Source organism: Schistocerca nitens, chromosome 2, assembly GCF_023898315.1.
Source record: "Schistocerca nitens isolate TAMUIC-IGC-003100 chromosome 2, iqSchNite1.1, whole genome shotgun sequence".
NCBI classification, from domain to species: Eukaryota; Metazoa; Arthropoda; class Insecta; order Orthoptera; family Acrididae; genus Schistocerca; species Schistocerca nitens.
This window is the reverse complement of record NC_064615.1, coordinates 458,482,181-458,504,250: the sequence shown is the minus strand read 5'-3', so window position 1 is coordinate 458,504,250 and position 22,070 is coordinate 458,482,181. Positions and strand designations below refer to the sequence as shown.

General features: G+C 37.1%; 1 protein-coding gene across 4 annotated transcripts in view; it reads left to right on the top strand.

The window, feature by feature from the left end:
• The window catches only part of LOC126236343 (protein brunelleschi), a 253,243-nt gene extending 238,271 nt beyond the window's left edge, over positions 1-14,972 (top strand). For all 4 annotated transcript variants that reach the window (XM_049945571.1, XM_049945572.1, XM_049945574.1 and 1 more), the window contains 3 exons: positions 2,690-2,882; positions 3,463-3,686; positions 14,253-14,972. In XM_049945571.1, coding sequence (XP_049801528.1) covers positions 2,690-2,882; positions 3,463-3,686; positions 14,253-14,447 — 612 coding nt within the window. In that variant the 3' untranslated portion in view covers positions 14,448-14,972. The remainder of the gene's footprint in view (positions 1-2,689; positions 2,883-3,462; positions 3,687-14,252) is intronic.
• The last annotated feature ends 7,098 nt before the right edge of the window (positions 14,973-22,070 follow it).

Here is a 22,070-nt window from a genome sequence, read left to right as displayed (position 1 = left end):
GTGTATGTGCTGTTCCATTTGTATAATATTGCCTTCAAGTTCATCACCCTTTTATGGACTCTGTATGTACTCCTTCCACCTTTGCCTTTTTTGCTTAGGACTGGTTTTCCTTCTGAGCTCTTGATGTCCACACTGCTGCTTTTATTTTTTTCAAAGGCCTTTCAATTTTCCTGTACGCAGCATCAGTCTTTCCCCTAGTGAAAAATGCTTCTAAAACATTACATTTGTCCTCCAGCCATTCCTGCTTAGTTCTTTTGCACTTTCTGTCAATCTCATTTTTTGATTCTATTCTCTTTCACCTGGTTGATTTGCTGCAGTTTTATGTTTTCTCCTTTCATCAATTAAATTCAGCATCTCCTGTTATATCCAAGGATTTCTGCTAGGTGTTGTCTTTTTACCTATTTGATCCCCTGCTGCTTTCACTATTTCATAACTCAAAGCTACCAATTGATTTTCTACTGTATTCCTTTCCCCTGTTCTAGTTAGTCGTTGCCTAATGTTCTCTGATACACTCAACAACCTTTCCTTTCAGCTTATCCAGGTCCCATCTCCTTAATTTCATACCTTTTTTGCAATTTCTTCGGTTTTAATCTACAGTTCATAACCAATAAATTGTGTTGAGAGTCCTCATCTGCCTACAGAAATGTCTTAAAATATAAGATCTGGTTCCAAAATCTCTGTTTTACCATTATATAATCAATCTAAAAACCTTCTGGTGTCTCTGTGTATACAACCTTCTTTCATGACACTTAAACCAAGTGTTAGCAATGATTAAATTATGTTCTGTGCAATACTCTAGCATTTAGCTTCCTCTTTCTTTCCTTTCCCACATTTCATATTCACCTACAATTTTCCTTCCATTTCCTTCCCTACTATTGAATTTTAGTTTCCCATCACAATTAAATTTTCATCTCCTGTAACTATCTGAATAATTTATTTTCCAACATCATACATTTGTTCAATCTCTTCATTGTCTTTGGTGTTAGTTGGCATATAAACTTCTACTAATGTGGTGGGTGTTGACCTTTCTGGCTGTCTTGGCTACAATTATACATTCACTATACTCGTCATAACAGCTTACCTGCATTTCTATTTTCTTGTTCATTACCCTTGCATTACATTTTGTGTGTGTGTGTGTGTGTGTGTGTGTGTGTGTGTGTGTGTATGTGCATATTGTCCTTTCTTGACAAAGGCCTTGTTGGCCAAAAGCTCATTTTGTGACAGTTTCTTTTTTGTTGCGCTTATCTGTGACTCAGCATCTCCACTATATGGTGAGCAGCAATTATCCTTTTCTTAATACTGTTACATTCCATCCTCGATTTTCCAATGTTTGATTTTTCCTTTTTTGATTTTGTATCTATAGCTTTATATCCACTTGACCAGAAGTCCTGTTCCTACTCCCACCAAACTTCACCAATCCCTATGACATCTAACTTCACCCTATTCATTTCCCATTTTAAATTTTCTAACCTACCTGTGTGATTAAGGGTTCTAACATTCCACACTTTGATTCATAGAATGCCAGTTTTGTTTCTCCTGGTGACAACATATTCCTGAGTTGCCTGAGTCCAGAGATTCAAATGGGAGGCTATAGTTTGCCCTTCCTTTCAGCTGTTTTCCGTACGAGCACATTAAGGCTGTTTTGGTTGATGTTACAAGGCCATATCAATCATCCAGACTGTTGCCACTGCAACTACTGGAAAGACTGCTGAAAACTGTAGTGTCACTATCAAACATTACAGATACTAAGGAGGTATTGCGAATTAATTCTGGATGGTGCTATTGTAACTCTTCATCTAATTTCAATGTGTGAATCAATGAAATGATAGCACTGAAGGCTCTAGTAGTACTTGTAAATTTTCACTGTGGACTTGTTCACAACTTCAGTCCTTTCTTGTAATTAATTTGTTCTTTTGTGAAATAGGTTACCTTATTTCTTACCACTGGAGCATATATAACTAAATGATCCAGCAGAATGTGCACTGCGCTGATGTGAGGGGACCATACATTGAGCCTTGTTCCATAAACTGATTTTAGTTTCCACCACTTTTGTACATCATTCCATGATGATGATGATGATGATGATGATGATGATGATGATGATGATAATAATAATAATGGAAATTCCTGTATGAAGCAGTATGTAAAATAAGTGAAAGGCAACCACTCATTTATAGTGGATTGATGCTTGGAGCATAGTAACATGCCTCAAAAAACAGCATACATTGTTTTCTGTCGTGTGTTACTGTACTGTAAGCAGTGATCCACTATAGGTGAGTGGTTTCCTTTCACTTATTTTACATATTATTTCATGAGAATAATTATGCCATAAAAGAAATATGATTATATCTTTGTTTGCTGTTAGACTCCTACTAAATAATAGCATTGGTAGCTCAGTTGATGGAAACACCGTATTTTAACTTCCGGTCTCTCCTTTTTTTCCCCCACCCCCCCAAGAGAATATTCTTTATGCCTCAGTGATCACACTACTGTACCTCCTGTTGTTCAGCACCTGCACTTCCATCCCATTGTGGACAAAATTCATAAAGAATAAACTTTTTTTGCTGTAAAGTGGACTCTCACTATTACTGTTTCGTGTCACTACTGCTAGAATGAAGCTAACTTAGTAACTCAGGTTTGTACGATGTATACACTATACAATTGTATAATTTAATTTATTTATTGACAGCTGTATCAGATAGAGAAACTAACTGCAGAAGAACAACAGGAGCTCGACGCAGTGTGTAATGATCACATTGCTTCTTTTGTGGACTTGCGATGGCGGATGCCAGCTTCAGACACAAAGGGTCGTATCTCTCTGAGTGGTATAACCCTCACCCCTGAAATGCTTGACCTTGTTCGCATGTCACCACTGCAGTGGGGTAGGTACTCAGTTTATTTATCAATTTAAATGTACTTGTCAGTAAATTTTTAAAGTTGGATAATATTTTTCACATCATATGAGACTCTTGTATATGATAATATTACAAAAAAAGTGATATTCTGCATTTACACTTGCTGTAAAATCAAATGCCTTTATACAGATATTCATAAAGGCAGAGAGGAATACTATCATCATTAAAAGACAGTAACCAAAAAAATATTTTGAAAAGCAAATCATTACTTACAGCTCTCAAATATTAAAATAATAATTAGTAACAGAAACAAAATTAGTGTTTAAAGATTCTAAATATTTTTTTACCTAACGTTGTACAAAGAATTTTTCAGTTTTGTGTTAGCCCAGTACTTCTTCATTCTGTAAATCACCCTTCCTATTGTCTGTTTGTTGATTCTCATTTGCTGTCTGGTTTGTTTGTCTGTGAATTTCCTGATTTTGTCAGTTTTGTTTCTTAGGTCTTCCAGTGTAATTTGTAGTTCATCCATATCTTCCTTGATTTCTGTAATCCACTTAATGTTGGACTTACTATTCCACAAAGATTCTATTGTATTATATATTTACAGAAATAACTATAAATCAACAGCCAGTGAAGTCCCAAGAGGAAGTGAGTTGTCATACAGGACAGTGCCTGCGATTAGGAATCACTGTCTTCAACTATTTGGAAAGACCACTTTGGCAAGTTGTGATGACAGTACAGTTCTATCAAGATCATCAAAATGGTGTCAATAATTATCGACTAGAGACAAGGCTGGCTTGTGCTGGCTCAACGAAGGTTCTGCTACCAGAGGTATTCTTTTATTCCATTTTATATGAATAATTCCTGTTTAACTGAAGGGCTTGTGTTTGGGCCAAAAGGGATTTAATACATCTTTTGATATGTGTGCATGATTATAATGAAACTACAGTTTAACATTACTAATTTTTATATTTGTTATGGAAGTTATGTCATTACGTCACTGTTGTTTCTGCATAGGCAAATATTGTGGCTTTGTTTGTTCAATTTCTGCACAACACTTCTTGACCATATCATGTAAAATAAATTAAACACATTTTTCTTGCGTCATTTTAAAAAGTTAGAGAAATCGCTATTTACCTTTCATGAACCATTAAATGCAAAGTGCAGTCCCTGCACCCAGTAGAAATACATTACATGCAGAGAAAATTGAAATGCCTTACAATTTGTTTGAAATCAAATAACATCGGCATCATAATTGTAAACATTTCGAACTTGTAGAATGTCTGCATTGGCAGGATTAGCTCCACTGGATTAATGCTATACATTGTATGCATTAAAGAGTAGCTGTCTGTTTCTAACTTCTGTGGTTAACATAAAGTAAGCAGGTATGGACCAACAGATGCAATAATTCACTGCACTGAAAGTAGTCTCTCCTGCATTCATGGATATCTTAATATAGCAAATACTTACAATAATTCCATGTTTTGTAGAAGACAGCCTACACACACACACACACACACACACACACACACACACACACACACACTGCTGCTGCTACTACTACTACTACTACTACTACTACTACTATAGCTTATTCCCAACAAAAGATACATGTACCGGATGCTACTAGGAACAGTCCATATTCTCAAGCAAAGTCCAATCCAAGATGTATCAGAGACCTGTCTGTTACAAATAGAGCCACCAGAATAACAATGTAGCCAAACCATGCACACTTGGGATACAACTCTCCAGTGCTTGCATGAATACACACACAGAAGAGACACATACTGGCCCTGCACCTGCTTTTATGCCAGTGTGTGGCGTGATCTCATCAGAGGACACACCTGAAGTCCAGTGCCATCAGAATAGTGATGCAAGAGGGATTGATAATAATGTTGCACCAGCTTCTCGCTTTTCATGGTAACATCAGGTGGCACCACTACTCTACACTACACTACCCCCCCCCCCCCTCCTCACCCTCAGCAGTGACCACAATTGTGTAGGATCGATATCTATGAGCATTGCTGTGAAAACCAAGGGCAGGATGATGCACAAAGAGAGTTGCACAAGTTACCTTGTGCATAGAGGATCCACCAGGGGTAGAGAAACTGGCAGCTGCTGACCAGAATGGCAGAGGCAAATGTGATTTCAGCGATGGCATAGAAGTCCACAGGCAGAAGCAATGAGATATATCGCAGACCATTTATGGGTGGAGGTCTTCCCATGGACCTGAATTGGAGGGGGTCATGGCTCTTCAGGGTATGCAAGGATGCCCACCTGGAAAGAAGAATCCTTCTCAGCAACATGCAGTGCAAAATGTCCAAGAGGGTACAGTGATGGGCAGTCATGAAACCACTCCAACAGGTTGCAGTCTTCTGTCATAATGGGGCTGCAACTTACCAGAAGATCACAGAACACATTAGGTGCAATGTCAGACATCATTTCCTTGCAGGTGGTGACTGCAAGATGACCTTCCACCTGTTAATCGTCTGTTGGCCAAGATACTGGAACCAAAGCCTGTCACTGGCAGCTACCTGAAAGAACATTTGCACAAGTTGCATTTTAGTCCTTCTGCTATTTCATGAGTCATAAATCCAGAAGCATGAAAAGCATCTTTCCCAAAAAATGGGGTCAGCTATCACAAAAATATTTACTTGGTGAGTGACTTTGTTGCAAGTAAGTAAAACTGGAAGTACTTTTACCAATGGCACTTGATGGTTTCAGTAGTTCCACAAGTTCACCTTGGATGCCTGCAAGGGCAGCACCCCTAAGCTTAAGGAAGCAAATTTGTATAGCAAGGCTACAGAATCACTTATGTCCGGAAGTTTGACTGTGAATTCATCTAAGTATGTTTGTTGGGTTGTGTGCTGAGAAATCTGTGATTCTGCAGATTTATCATTTATTTGTTATAGTTCCATAGGATGGGATATGCCTGCATTGGAAGAGCTACAACATATATTTTGCAAGTGTACTTCTTTGCTGTATACAGATGGATGGTTCACGCTGATGGGGGCAGACGTTGGTGTGTGACGAATGAAACAAAGTTTATAGCAGGGTAACAGCTGTGATGCTGATGTGGCACCCATTCCCACTGGTACATTTCTTTACAGCTGACCTCAAAGCCGTGGGGCAGATGAGGGGGGGGGGGGGGGGAGCCCTCCACCACGTGAATGGTGGTGGGGAGCTGACTGCCATGACATCTTTTTCCATCACAAAGAAAGTCTGTGCTGCATGAGCAGTTTCATAGGTTTGAGCTATTCACATAACTTCCATTAGGGATGGATCAGATTTCCTCAGTGCATGGCTCGTGTCTTCCGAAAGACACATGATAATTACACTGATTAAAGTGTTAACATAATTCTGCCTGCACAAACATTGCAATTCCTATGTAATATCTGTAGTTTGGTAGTCCAGTCTGCATGTGATTGATTAGGGCTCTTTTCTTGTCATTAAAATTCTAATCTGGAGTTATAATGTGACTCTTCACTGAAAAAAGTTCTTACAACAGAGAAAACTAAAATTCTGATGGCTTCATTAACACCAGTTTTTGTACTAGATGATGTAGTTTGGGATGTCCTGACAAGATCATGACCTTTTTTCTTTCCATGACAGGAATTATCAACATCAAAAAAATATAACTGTAATTGTTGGTGGTCAGTATCCCATTACTTATGTTTTTCATTAAATGGCAGAGAAGAGAATGGGGACATGGGAGACATTCCTGCTACAATTGTTAACAATTCCACTACCGAATGGTGGACTCCATGTGGTTCCCAAGTTGTGCAGCAACCATAAACCATAAAATTACCAAATAAACAGCAACCAGTCGCAAAATCATGTTTTCTTTATTTACTTTTGCAAATCGATTTCAACTGATTAACAGCCATCATTGGTGCTACAAATGCAAGAATAAAAATAAAAATAAAAATAATTAATAACAGTGACCAAATGAAAAAATGTACATAAAGCAATGTAAAACCAATTAAATGTATATATTATGCTCAAATACAACTTTTTCCGGTTCAACGACGAAATTTATGTGCAAAAAGACTGTCTTAGTTTGGGACGTTAATGAAATTGTATCCTCATTTAACGCTTTACATGCTAAAATAAAGTTCACATATGAACTTGAAACGAATGGGGTTATTAGTTTTTTGGATCTATACATAAGAAATAGTGAGGGAAGGCTTCATTTTGGCATATTTTGAAAAAAGACATATACTGACTGAATCATAAACTATCATTCAGCCCACCCTAGTCAGCATAAAATGGCGTTTTTCAGATATGCATTTAATTGTGTTTTCTGTACCCCACTTTCTGAAGATCGTAAAACTGAGTTAGATATTATTTATTCCATAGCTAAATCTAATGATTATGTGCTACCCTTTGTTCAAAAAATTTATGAAAAATTTGCCAATAAATATAAAGACATGGGAGCAAATGAAGTAATTGTAGGGAAAAATGAAGCAATGAAATATATTTCTTTACCATACTACGGGGCAGTTAGTCTTAAAATTGCAGCTATTTTTAGGAAACTCAAGGTTAAGATTTCTTTTTCAACTAAGAATAATTTGGGACAAATTTTAGATCATGGCGTAGATAAAGTAAAAGTTTTACACCAGTCAGGGGTTTACAAAATACTTTGTCCAAGCTGTAAAGCATGTTACGTAGGTCAGACTGGATGAAAAATTGAAACTAGATTTGCTGAACACGTTGCCGTTGACAGAAAGGACGCGGCTGATAGGTTGAATTTTGCAGCCCACATTATAAATAGTGGACATGAACTTCCTTGAATTGGGACGCATGTGAGGTTAATACATAGAGCAGAAAAGGGAAATTATCTTGATTTGCTAGAGGATATGGAGATCTTTGTCATCATAGATCAGTTAGCGTGTGCCTTCTCAGTGAGCAGGTGAAAGTGAGGGGAGTTCATTTTTGGGAGCTCTTCGCCAAGCATTTGCTTGATAGGAATGGAAATGATAGGACAAGGAAAAATGAGAGGCGGGGGTGGAGGAGGGAAGAGCGAAAGGGGGGGGGGGGGGCGGAATAAATAGATTGGTGATATGAATTATGTTATTGTGACTAAGTTTGCATTGATGCCCTTTTATTGGGCATTTGCCGTCTTTGTCGGCTGCACCAACAGACATATGGTGTGGATTTACGTCTCATGATATACGAGCACACCATAAGAGCCCCTACGAGTTCTCAATTCGTCCTATCGAGCCTGTGTTAATTTTCCCATGTATGAAGTGTGCTAGCACTTTATTTCTGCATTTGGTCTTGTTTCTTTAATATGTTTGTTACGTTCGTGTCCGTAATTTTCTTATCTCAACTTAGTTTACTTTACATGTGCATTCAGCAATGTGGTGCCATCTGCCGAAAAAAAATCCAATCTTCCTGAATATCATTAACTGTACACTAGATGGATGCCAACACCAATTTACGTTTTGGCATTATGATTAACTTTTGCTCTTCGATAATATGATAAATAATTTTAATTTTTTAAAAAAAAGTTTTTTAAAATTTTTTCCTTAGTGTGCTTCTCACCTATGTTTGTTCCTTTTTTACTAATTTGTACAATCGCTTTTGGCGTATATAACTGTACTATGTGGTTGACAAAATCTTTGTCAATATATCCATTTTTGTAAATATTTCAGTATTTTATCATTATATTTTACCTCACTTTGTATGTCATTTTCTTCTCATTTTTATTTTAGCTGTATCTTTTTGCATAGAGGGCAGGTTTGCTTTGCAACGCCCCCTTATGGTTTCTTGTCATAGTCAATTCTCGATGTATCACTTTATGTTTGACCTCTGCTTAAGACAGTGTTACTACTCAGGGCACATATTCGTTGAAAGGTAAATTTGTATGTGCATTTTAAATGGTTTAATGTGTCTATATACATTTGATTGGTTTTACTTTGCTTTATGTACATTTATTCATTTGGTCACTGTTATTAATTATTTTTATTTTTATTCTTGTATTTGTAGCACCAATGTTGACTGTTAATCAGTTGAAATCGATTTGCAAAAGTAAATAAAGAAAACATGATTTTGCGACTGGTTGCTGCTTATTTGGTAACTTCCACTACCTGTAATATAGCTCTTGTTAGCTCCTGATAAACCTGCATAATTTGTGTGTTGTTGTAAGTATTCCATGCTTGAAAAACCCTCTCTCTTGCATAATTACAAAATTATTCAAGGTCTGATGTGCTTGCATCACAGGTCTAGAGTCATTCCCACTTTTTGAAAAGGTGACCTACGCACACTACCAATGCTATTTATTTGTAATAGATGGAAGTCTGACATTGCTTGGACTGGATTCTGGTTGGGAATATGGACTTAAGATGACTTATATGATTCATAGTTGCATCTTGTACATGTACTCGTATGTCTCATTGTGAACAGAGACCATCAGAATAACACAATAACCAAATCAATTACAGTCGCAGCACTACTGTTCACATCAACATGCATAGAGAAGAGATGCAGGGTGACAATTATTAAACTACACGCATCCAAAAACGTTTTGCATCACCCCAGTTCCCGGAACTCCTGAAGATAGACGTTGGCTGTGGATATTGTATCACAGACACAGTCCCCTTCACTGTTCAGAGATGTCACTAACCTGCGTAAAGATGTAAACAGCCATGCATGAACAGTGCCTATTAGATGGAGGGGGTCCAACAGCCAATCAGTTCCAGTCATTCCACCAAGAAGGAGATACACGGCTCGTGTTGTCTGTAGTTCAATCATGCCTAGACAGTCAATACAGTGGTTTGATCGTGTCCGCATTGTTACTGTGTGCCAGGAAGGTCTCTCAACAAGGGAAGTGTCCAGGCGTCTCGGAGTGATCAAAGCGATCCTGTTAATTGGCTTCAAAGCACAACATGGTAATTACATGCCAGATGGTATTGTTCCAGGTCTTACGAGGGTCTGATATTCCTCATGGACAATATTATTCCACATTTGTGACCACTTTATGCTCATATTGAAATCAACTGCAGAAAATCTGCTAGTATGATAGGTGACTGCCTGTGTTTTAGTTGGCTCATTCTAAGTGCAGACTGGAGAATTTTAATTCTGTGAGAAAAGCATTCTGCCTTTTAAGATCTTATGGCACAGTGTCATTTAGAGAGGGTAATCAGTTAAGAGGGGTAGATCTGATGCAGGCTATTATTGTCCTCATTGCTGCATTTAGCTGAACATCGATTTTTCTCACATGTGAATGATTAAGTTACACTGGAGCTCAGTATTCAGCAACAGAACAGATGAGTCCTAAGGAAAAACATTGTGGTGTTGTAGCTTTTGCACCCAATGAGGTGCCCCTCAGTTTGTGTTTCTTGCTATTGTACTATCTTAGCTTTGACTGTTGAGTGCAATGTGTAGCTTTACATTGGCCATTCTATTGTTAAGATGAAAGCAGCTAACTTCAGTCTTCATTGGGCTTGCTGTTAATCTCCACTTTTTTAATTATTCATATATTGTACTTAGGTCTGTAGAGGTATCTTATGTTTAACCCTTTGACTGCTGGAGGCGCACCATCTGCTTGGTGTACTGAGGCGTAATCTGGCTGCCTGCGCTGCATGCCTGTCCCTTGGAGCTGCCGCCAGGACCAGAGCGGCCTGTGCTGCCCAACCTGCCTTATGCTGAATACTTCTGGGCTGATTATGACTCACGCAAAGCCAGCATCAATTTTTGGCGACTTTGAGCTGTAATATCTTGGGCTGCAGTTTTTGAAAAGAAATCAAATGTAGCCATCTTGTACAACTCCTTGCGTTCTCTTAAGAATAAAAATGAAAAATTTATGAGCCATATTGAGCCAGAAAACTGTAAGTAAAATCGGCCAAAAAAATAGGCGCCCGAAAAAATTTCAAAGTTTGGCTTCTTGCATCTCCTGTGCTAATACCATGACGAACTTGAAACATGGCATATAGTAACCTAACAACACAATTCCCTTAAATATAAAGTTTCATTTCCGTAGCACTTTCCAGTACTGAATGAATTAATTGCAAAATTGAAGATTTTGTAATAACATCAAAATTGAGGTATTTTCATTCTGATTTTGCTGAAAAACTATGCTCTATAAAACATTCCAAGCTGTATAATTGGAACAGAAATCAGGCACAAAAATCAGGGCCAAAAACAATGTAAACTTCAGATTTGCATATGTAGTAGAGTGAACTCATGATGAAAATGAAATTTGGAGTGCAGTATGTTGACAGCACAATGATATGGAATAAAAATTTTTGTACCCTTACTATTTTCCAATATTCTACAAATTAGTCGAAAAGATGTTGATATTTATGAAAAGATGAAAGCAGGGTATATTCGATACTTCTTTTACAAATATCGTTTTCTATTAATGCTTCAAAGCCAGACTCATTCAAACAACCAATTTTAAGCCCTTCACCCTCTCCAGAACAGTGAGTTTAATTTCTGATAACGGCTAACAAGAGAGGCAAAGCAGCAAGGAAAAAAAAAACTGAGAACAGAGTTTTAACTTTGGCATGTTGTTTCTCGTTGATCAAAGGTGTTTGAAATCAGTTATGGAAAACAGGTTTTATACAAGTGGACCGAATGTGATCTACATTTGTACTACTAAGGATAAAAGAATATACCTGTCCATGTTACATGTTAATAATATAAATGTATCATACATAGATTAATATATAGGTTTTGTTACATTGGTGCAATGTACGCAGCATAATTACATTTGCCACAGCACAGATATTGCGCCATCTTGATCACCGAGTCCATTCATTTGCAAGTAAACTTCTACATGTGAAGAATCCAGGCATTGTTTGAATAATTTCACACCTGTTGCATATATTTTCCATCCTTCTTTTCCATCCGGGCTCTAGACCGGCACTGGCGAAGTCAAAAATAGATTTACATTTTCTTTCCCCCCCCCCCCCCCCCCAAATTCAGAAGCATCAATAAATTTTCTCTGATTTAGTTCTCAATCATTAGTAATGCTTCTTTGTATTTGCACTGGTATTTAGTTTCCCGGCGCACTTCCTGTTTCGAGCAAATGACACATCTGCGAATTTCACTCACAATAACAGCCGGAAAATGTCTCCCTGTGAATCACAGAGGATTCTCGTCATCGTAGCACCTTCCCCTACCAGCTTTTTTTCATTCTATAGCATATTTTTCTACAATCTCCCTTACGAGAGAAAGGTAAAACTCTGCGAGTGCCTTTTTTCGCCCTGTTACTGACTGTTGGAGAGCACAAATGTAGAAATGCACAAATCCAGAATGTGAAAAAAATATTTCATAGTTTTATGCACTTATCCCACTGAGCTCAGTCACATGTCACAATGGTCAACTGCAAACATACTCGAATTGTAATCTACAGTACATTGCGGTGTCTCTATTTTTTTGACAGTATTTCTGTCCGTCTTCTCTATTTTAACCATTCGTCTTATCACACCACTTGGTAGCAAGGATCTTGTCAGTGGACTTAAACTCAGTTCCTCCTTGTTTTAATATCTTCTGCAATTTTGGCATGTTGCACATATTCTTACGAACAGTGCGACATGCGGCTGTTCCGTGGTGTGACGCCGGATAAACAGATCCAACTGGAGTACCAATTATCGACATATAGAATATGACCCCATAAGAGTTGCCACTAAATCGCCACTTTTCCCTAAATTGTGGAATCCCGTTTTTGTTGTTGCGCCTGTATGTACAATAAAATCGAAACTATACCCACTCTGACAGTCGCACAGTACAAATCTACTTCGCTTGGTTGGAATAAATTGCTTGAAAGATAATAGTCCTTTGAACAGTAAGAGACTTTCATCTAAATAAAGCTTTGATGTGGACTAAATGAATTACGAAACCTCTTAAGAATCTTGTCAACAATCGTCCTAATTTTAAATAGACTTCACCTCCAGTACTCGCAGAGTTATCACTGAAGTATAACATTCTCAGAAGTAGACAAAAATAGTCTCGGAACATAATTTCACTGAAAACTGATGTGTTCAGCTCTGGAGGAATGTTCAGAAGTGTGTCTCTGGAGCAATAATCACTTAATTTTAACTTCTTAACTTGGGCCATTAGCAGGCAAATAGCAACAAAGTAATAAATTTCCTCAAATCCTGTGTCTTTCCACTTTGACAGTCAAGAATTAATTGATTCTGTAGTATTTTGTATGGTGTAAATGTGAAAACGATTTGTTTCATCTGCAATAAATTGCAACAGTTCTTCAGACATAAATATCACAAAAAATGAAAGAATGCTTGGGTCAGTATCTAGCTGACATTTGTGTCCTGAACTCAAGTCATCAAAGTAATGGCTTAATGGTTGCAAATCGGTTTCTTTCCGGTCAAATGTGTCACTTAAGCACGCTCTTTTCTGAAGCATTTCTCTGTCACTTTCTGTTTCCTCGGATTCAGAGGAACTGCTGACTGTAATTCTTGCTCTCCCCTCTGATGTAAAGGCCTGAGGACTACAGCTTTGAGATTCTGTTGAAGGCTCATCACTGATATATGTGCGACCACGATGACATTAGAAAACAAGAAAACTGATGAAAACATGGGAAGTGAAGTCAAATTCTGCAAAGAGGGAACACAGCAACAAACATTTATGCACACTCATATTATACAGTCAGAACACTCAACAGTTACTGGAAGAGCAAGGCAGAAAGACAGCTCTGCGTGTTTACACACCTGTCGCGCTGAGGTAGCTGTGACTCAGCACGCCTAAACTCGTTGCTAAAGATGGAAAGGCCGGTGGCACAGCACACGTCAACACATCTGTAGTGCTGTAGGGAAGACCCAAGGGCCGCACTTAAAACACGTCGGGCACAGCAGAAGAATGGTGAGGCATGACGAGTTAACACGTCCACAGCAGTCAAAGGGTTAAACTCAGAATATATGCTAAGATTCTAAAACAAATGGATGTCAAAGATATTGGATACCAGTTTTGTGGATCACTTCTGCTAACCTTCTTGTGGACAGGTGTGACCTGTGACACAGGAATTAAATTGGGACAATATTCCTGGGTTTTCCTTTGTAAAGGAATATTTGAAAACTAAGTTAAGCATTTCTGCTTTTGCTTTGCTACTCTCAGTTTTAGTTCTTGTCTCATCCATGAGAGATTCAACACTAACTTTGGTGCCACTAACAGTATTACATATGATCAGAGTTTCTTCGGGTTTTGTGAAAATTCTTTCGACAATATTCTGCTATGATAGTCATTGAAGGCTTCGTGCATTGCTCTCTTGACAGCCAAATGTGTTTTATTCAACATCTTTCTACCTACAGCCTTATGCTGTGTTTTTACCTATTATGCAATAGCCCGTGCTCAACATCAGTACTATCTATTGTGTCAGGTTATGAATGATTGATAATATAGTACATTAATTTTCTTAATTTTCTTCCTTTTCAGCTGGTAGAACAAGGTAATGCATACCACGAATGCAGTGTCATTTTCTTCACACCAGGTCAGTACAAAATTGATATTCAATGTCTATCACAAGATAATGATGAAAATTTACAAGACAAAAATTTAGCCTTCAGTGACGTAGGACACACATGGAAATACATACCACCTGTTACAATTACAGTTGTTGATGCAGAATAAATGGGTTTATAAATTCATTCAGTTTTAATGATTTCAGCTGTTTCAGCTGAAAGGACAGCTACAATATTTACTCACTTAAGTTGAGCAGGTAGTACCCTTACATTACTTTCTGGTGCTGTGACAATATATAGGAAACTAAAAGTTCAGTTTAGTTACATGTTGTAAATACATTATTTGTGCCATAAATGTATAAAGCAGATAATAAGACAAAACAGTACATATGTAAATAAAAACAGTTCTAGTTTATTGTAAACTTATTGTACATTTGTGATGAAGTTTGTTTACAGCTGTTAACAAAACTGTATCAGATGTGTAAACACTATACTGATGTCAGTGGTCAAAGTAAATCATTTTTATAGAGATTTTTTCAGTATTTGAATTCTTTTTTACCCTAAATATTTAATATCTTTTCAGGAGCTCATTCCTTGTATCAAAATATGTAATCTACTGACCTCCATCTGTTCATGTTAAACAAAAAGAAACCCCTTGAAATAAATTCTGCATTTGTCATCATTTGTTTCATTTTTATTACAAATTATCAGTCACATTCTAAATGATAGAAAAATTATCATTTTCTTATGTCTTTGTATTACAAATTTGTGTATTATACATAATATTTGTTGCATTCTTATAAACAAATGAAAAAAAGCAATATTAGTTTCTGTAATTTACTGTCTTTCCCAACATATTCTTCCTATATACTAATTTTGCAGCACTGAGATGTCACGTTTGAATTTTGACATGGATGTTAACTGAAATTTTCTGGGTCACAAGTTTGAGATTGGATAAAGTACACGGAGATTACAAGGACACAGTTTTGACATAAAATCTCTTTTAAAGGAGTTAAAGAATTAGTTCTTGCATTAACTTATTAATGGCAAGAAATTACTCTTTTGCCCATTTGTTATATGATAATTGTAGTAATCAGTAGAAATAAACTTGCCATGAAACCTCCAGTTCAAATGGGTTGTGATAAATAGTCAGCACTACATATGGACTTGAACTGCCACATTGTTAACATAACTTTCACAAGACTGAAACAATATATATGATAGAAGATGTGTTGTGCTGTGCTGACCATTTGTAAGAGAAACGTTGCTGTTACTGTTTAAATTGGTGTATTCTTTACAAGTGCTAGATACACAAATACTTAAATGATAGTGGATAAGATCTGCAAATATTGTATGGGCTATTGTTGACATCTATATCTTGTGTAACTCCAAAATTTATTTACATTCCACTTTCATTCATCCGAGTAGACTTATTCGTAATAACAAAAAGAGATGTTTAGTAGTGAGGGACACACATTACACAAAGCTAATTTGCTGTCCTGACAATGTGCAACTAGATACTGCATTGTTGTGCATTTCTCCTCCAGTTAGCTTTGACCCTTGACTCTATCCACCTACACCTTTTGGGATGTGTAAAGCTGGTGTATTTCCTCAGGCCTTTCCACTATCATAGCTTTGTCTTGGAGGTGGTCTTTCGACTGTTAGTCTTTCCCCATTTACGCTGTGGACAATTTGAGGTTTGTCATGTTATTTCTGCAATCTTTCAATCTCATTTCTTGTGCAGCCATCAGTACCTTCATTGGACTGAAGTCCTACTTAGAAATTTGTCGTAAAAATCTTTACAGTTTCTCAGCATCTTTATGTGTGACACTCAGTCTCAGTTCCATATAGCACCACTGGAACTACTATTCCTGTATACATCTTGATTTTAGTTTTACTGAAAGTCATAAGTTATTATGTATTGTCCTAACCTTTTCTAACTGAAGTATTGACTGCCTTAATAATCCAGAATTTTATATCCAGTTCCAAATTGGTACCATTCAGGAACTGATTGATTGAGAACCACAGTGTCTTATAACAACATTCCTCTGACTTTTGAACTGACTTACTCGGCTAGTTATAAGGGGACCTGCAGTTTAACCTGGAATTTGAACCACAATGCGACTTGTAATTTTTCACTTCAGCATATATTGCCAGTGCTGAAATAAGTGACAAGTGACCGATAAATAAAAATCCTGTGATTGACCAGTGATCAACTACTCTTTCCTTTTTATATATGAAGATAAAATAAGTGTTTCTTCTGAATCAAAATAAAGTTGTGCGTCTTCGTTTGCCAGTTTTTCCTAAAATTATTAATCAAAAACCTGAAGTCCTTCAAGAAAGCTTAAAACTGAAATTTCTCTCAAAACTTAAACTTCTTTAATGAAAGAAAAAATTTCTTGTCTTGACAGAAACACAGGAAGTGAAATTAAACCACTGATGACGATGGAAACTAAAAATTGTTTCTTTGTACTTTATATCTGTGCAACTAATTAATCTAAAGCATGTAGTTTGATTTTTAATCATCTTTCTGAGTTCTGTTTGCATTTTAAATGCATTAAAATTTTCTTATTTGTGATAGTCATTTGGTGTTCACATGAGGGACAATACTCACGGTTTTGCTGAGGCCTTCACGTTTGCCATAGTGGACTTGCAGACCACTAATACTCTATCATACTTCACTCTTATCGCTTATGCTCTACTCGTTGCTGGCACATCTATTCTTTGTTTCCCAGCAAAAATTCTGCTACCACATATTTGTTATCTTAAACCTTTCTTTTGGAAGATGAGATTTAGCAGATTCCCAAATCATGCTTCATGATATTTCAGGTTTTAGAATTCCACCAGGTTGTTATATCTCCTTTCTCCTTGATGATATAAGTGATGTAACTCCCTTAAAGACTCACAGTTCTGTTGGTTTTCATGTATAGATGTGCTACCATAACAATTAGGAGATTTATATGTATTTACTATCAGTTCCTTTAATTAAGGCTCTTTTTCTTCGGATACCTTTAGAGATTAATAGACAGCCACCGCATATGAATCTGCATGATAACATGTTTACAAGTAAACATTTTGGACGAAACTTAATTGGTTTAAGCAACACAAACTTAAGTCTGTCATTTGTACTTACAACATTCTTCACCACTCTGTACAAGAATTCCTTTATTTCACTTGTCAAGATATTTCTGCATACATTTCTCCAGAATGTCTTCTAATTTTTCTCTTGATACTTGTGTTGTGTTGTGTTTCATATTTTGAATCATCCCATCTGTGACTGAGTGCTTTTTTGCAACTAATTGGTTTTTTTACTGTGTTCTAATGTAGCTTAGTTCAGTGTAAAATTGCCTTACATGTTTTAATTTAGGGCTAATTGGTGCAGCATTAGCCAGTGGATCAACACACTTAGCTTCTGTTGTTTTCAGTATGGGTGCAGGGACTGTGTCTCAGTATTTTTGACACACTCTAAACACCTCTTTATATGCAAGGCTGTAGTATTTTCTGAATGTCTTTCAGACCTAGGCCACCTCCTCCCATCTTTAGTGTAAAGTAATGGATGTGAGTGGGAGCATGTGCCTATGTCATATCTGTGTACTTTAGTTATTAATTTCACCATTACTTTAGGGATTGACAAGCTTTACCCAAAAAAAGAACTTTTTCCAAAATATAATGTCAAAATATTCAACTTTCTATAATACATTTATCTCTCTGCATCTATTTTACCTTCTTGCTCATCTAATATTACTTAAGTATTGCATTCCAAATTGATAGTTCCTCCACTCCTATGTGCTGTCAATTTGTGTGGTCTTTTTTTTCACATTCAAAACCTTGACTTCCATCATCTGCAAACCCAGGAAAACTACACTCACAAGTTAGTGGCAGCTGAGAGAGCTAGACCAAGGTTTATTTAAGAGGTGTTACTCCTCTTATCGCTCACCCATATGAATAAGACCAAGATGGCAGTAGGAGGGGACAAGAAAAAGCCAACAAATGAAGAACATGACTTCCATGCAAGCTTTTTGAGAAACCCGGGTTGAGAGGAGCTTCACGAGAAGTAAGAATCTGCAAGTAGTACCACTTAGGAACATTGAATGTAAGGTCCATGTATCAAGGAAAATAGGAACTATTCAAAAGAGAAATGGAGAGAATTGGCATCAACATATTGAAAATAAGTGAAATGATGTGGACTGGCATTTGAGAATTTGCTTCTGTTGACTGTACAGTATATTCTGGATAAAAGAACAACCGACGTAATGGAGCAGCTTTCATAGTTAGTAACATAGTAAGAAATGCTGTAATGGGGTGCAATTATAAAAGTGATAGAATGATGTACACCAGATTTTAAATGGAATTTGAAGGTCCTTATGAGACTGTTTGGGCAAGACCTCGTATTAAGGGTCGGTGTAAAATGGTAACTGGATCCTTCTCTTGCCCACCAGATTCACCTACTGGTGTAACCAAAAACTTTAGAGAAGACCTCAGGTCACCTGTAAGTAAGTTCCCCAGTCATAGTGTAATCACTGGTGGAGACTTTAACCATTCAACAATCAACTGGGAAAATTCAGTTTTGTTAGAGGTAGGTACGACATTACTAACTCCCTTCTCTAGAAACTACATAGAAAAGAGAGTTTGAAACCTGACCCATAATGGAAAAGAAAGTTCAGTAAACTAGATAAAAAAACCAGTAGTGTCATATCTTATGGCTCATGTTTAAAAGAATAGTTGACCACCCATTGGATAGGTATGTACCCACTAGAACAGTTCACAATGGGTGGGACCTTACGTACACAGTCAGTGTAAAGAAACTTCTGAAGATCTGTAAAACAAAGCATAAGGCTACAGATACAAACACGCTGAATGAAATGCATTTAGCTGTCAAGAGAGCAGTGTGGGAAACCTTCAGTGACTACCGTAGTAGAATATTGTCAAATGATCTTTCACAAAACCCAAATAAATACTGATCGTATGTAAAGGCTGTGATACCAAAGAAAGTGCACAGTCACTCACAAATGAAACAGGAACCGAAATTGAGGGTAGCAAAGTTACAGCTGAAAGCCTTAACTCTGTTTTCAAGTCTCCCCTTAAAAAGGAAAACTCATGGAAATTGCCCCAATTTAATCCTTGTGCCACTGACAAGATTAGTGAAATAAGTAGTAGCATCAGTAGTGTTGAGGAACAACTGAAATCAGTAAAACTGAACAAAGCTCCACGGCCCAGTGGAATCCTTATCAGATTCTCCAGTGAATTTGTGACCGAGTTAGCCTGTCTTCTAACTATAATCTATTGTAGATTCCTCAAACAAAAAACAATGCGCAGTAGTTGGAAGAAAGCATAGGTTACACACATTTACAAGAAGGGTAGTAGAAGTGATCCACAAAACTTGACGTTGGTTGCTTGTAGACTCTTAGGACATGTTCTGAGCTCAAACAAAATGAGGTATCTCATAAAGAATTATTTACTCCATGCCAGCCAGCACAGGTTCTGAAAACATCACTCATGTGAAACTCAAGTCTCACTTTTCTCACATGACATACTGAAAGTTGTGAATCAAGGCAACCAGGTAGATGCAGTAATTTTTTTTTTTTTATTTCTGAAAGAATTTTACTCTGTTCCTCATCTGAATTATGGTCAAAAAATGGTCATGTGGGGTATTGAGGGAAAATTTGTGACTAGATTAAGGATTTTTTGGTGGGGAGGACACATCTTGCTATTGTGGATGGAGAGTAATCATCGGATGTAGAAGTAACTTTGGGTGTGCCCCGGCAAAATGTGTTGACACCCTTTCTGTTCATGTTGCATGTTAATGACCTTGCAGACAATACTAGTAGTATCCTCAGACACTTTGCAGATTACACAGTTGTCTGTAGTGAAGTACTGCCTGAAAGAAACTGAATAAATATTCAGTTAGATCTAGATAAGATTTCAAAGAGTTGCAAAGATTGGCTACTTACTTTAAATGTTCAGAAATGTAAAACTGAGCACTTCACAAAATGAAGAAAACATAGCATCTTATGATTGCAATATCAGCGAGTCACAGTTTTAATCAGCCAACTCATACCAATACCCAGGTGAAACACTGTAGGGATGTGAAATTGATTGATCTCATAGGCTCAGTGAAGGGTAAAGCAGGTGGTAGACTTTAGTTTACTGGTAAAATACTGGTGAAAAGTAATCAATGTACAGAGAAGATTAATCACAAATCACTCATGTAACCCGTTCTGGAACTTTGCTAAAATGTGTGGGACCCGTACTAAATAGGACTAACAGAGGATAATAAATGTATACAGAGAAGGGCAGCACAAATGGTCACAGATTTGTTTGACCCATCCGAAAGTGTCACAGATGTGTTGAAGAAACTTAACTGGAAGACACTTGAAAACAGAGCTAAAGTATCCCATGAAAGCCTACTTTAAAAATTGAAAACAACTTTATATAATTACTCTAGGAATATACTACAGCCCAGTACTTATCGCTCAAATAGGGATCATGAGGACAAGATTAGATTGATTACAGCACACACACGGAAGCATGAAAACAATCATTCTTCTTGACTTCATACATTAATAAAGGAACAGGAAGAAACCCTAGTACTGTAACTGGTAGAATAGGAGGATGTACCCATTGCCATGCACTTCACAGTGGTTTACATCATACAGATGTAGATGTATATGTAGATTTGAAGATCAACCCTCCAATATAAAAGCCATTCAAATTTATGCGCTAACCACCAAAGCTGAAGACAACATTATTAACTAATTTTATGGAAATTTGCAAGCATTACCGCTGCCGACACCAAAAAAGAATGTCGTCTTCATAGGTTGAGATAGGAACACCAAAGTGAGAAATCAAAGTATTGAAGATGTTACAGGAAAATTTGGTCATAGTACAACACATGAAGTGGGATAGAGACTCCTGGAATTTGCCCAAGACAGTTTGCTGGTTATTACTAACACACTGTTCCAGCTACCCGAATGATGGCTCTACGTGTGGACTTCACCAGATAGCCAACACCGGAATCAAATTATTTACATACTTTATAATCAGAAGTCAACTAAAAGAAGACCTGGAGCTGACTGCCCAGATCATGAGCACTTAATTACTAAATTCTGGGTGAAACTGAGGAATGTAGCCAAAACTATTCCATCTTACAGATACTAGTTTAAAATCTTACCATCTGGTTCACTGCATAAGCCAAGAAAAGATTTAATACATTATAGTTAGAAGACAAAATCCACAAGAGCTGTGTGCATAAGTATCCAGTACTGTCAGTGAGGCAGCAGAAAAACCAAAAATCAAAGGGAATAGATCAACAATTTTTAAATTAAATGCAGAGTTTCAGAAATTAGCTAGAAAAGACAAGAATATCTTATTACCTGAATAGTGCAAAGAAACTGAAGAGATAAGCATAATGGGGAAGACGAGGGACCTTCATAAGAAAATTAAAGACATCACAGGAAAATTCTTGGTGAAAATTGGAATAATAGCCAATAGAAATGGTAAAAACATAACAAAAACAGAGGACATTAAAGAAAGAAGCATAGAATATGTAGAAGGCCTATATAAGAAAGAACTGCATCTTGATGATGATGATGATGAAGCTAATGTGATTTTAAACCAGAGCCAGATAATTTAGAGAGGAAAGCCAAATGGGCCACATAAAATACTGCTGAAAAAAAGGCCAGTGGACCCAATGGAATTCCGGCATAATTGTTCAAAATGATTGGAAGGAATGCAGGGAAAATATTGTGTTCAGTATGTCAGTAATATGGAGAGTCCAATACAGGTCAAAAGA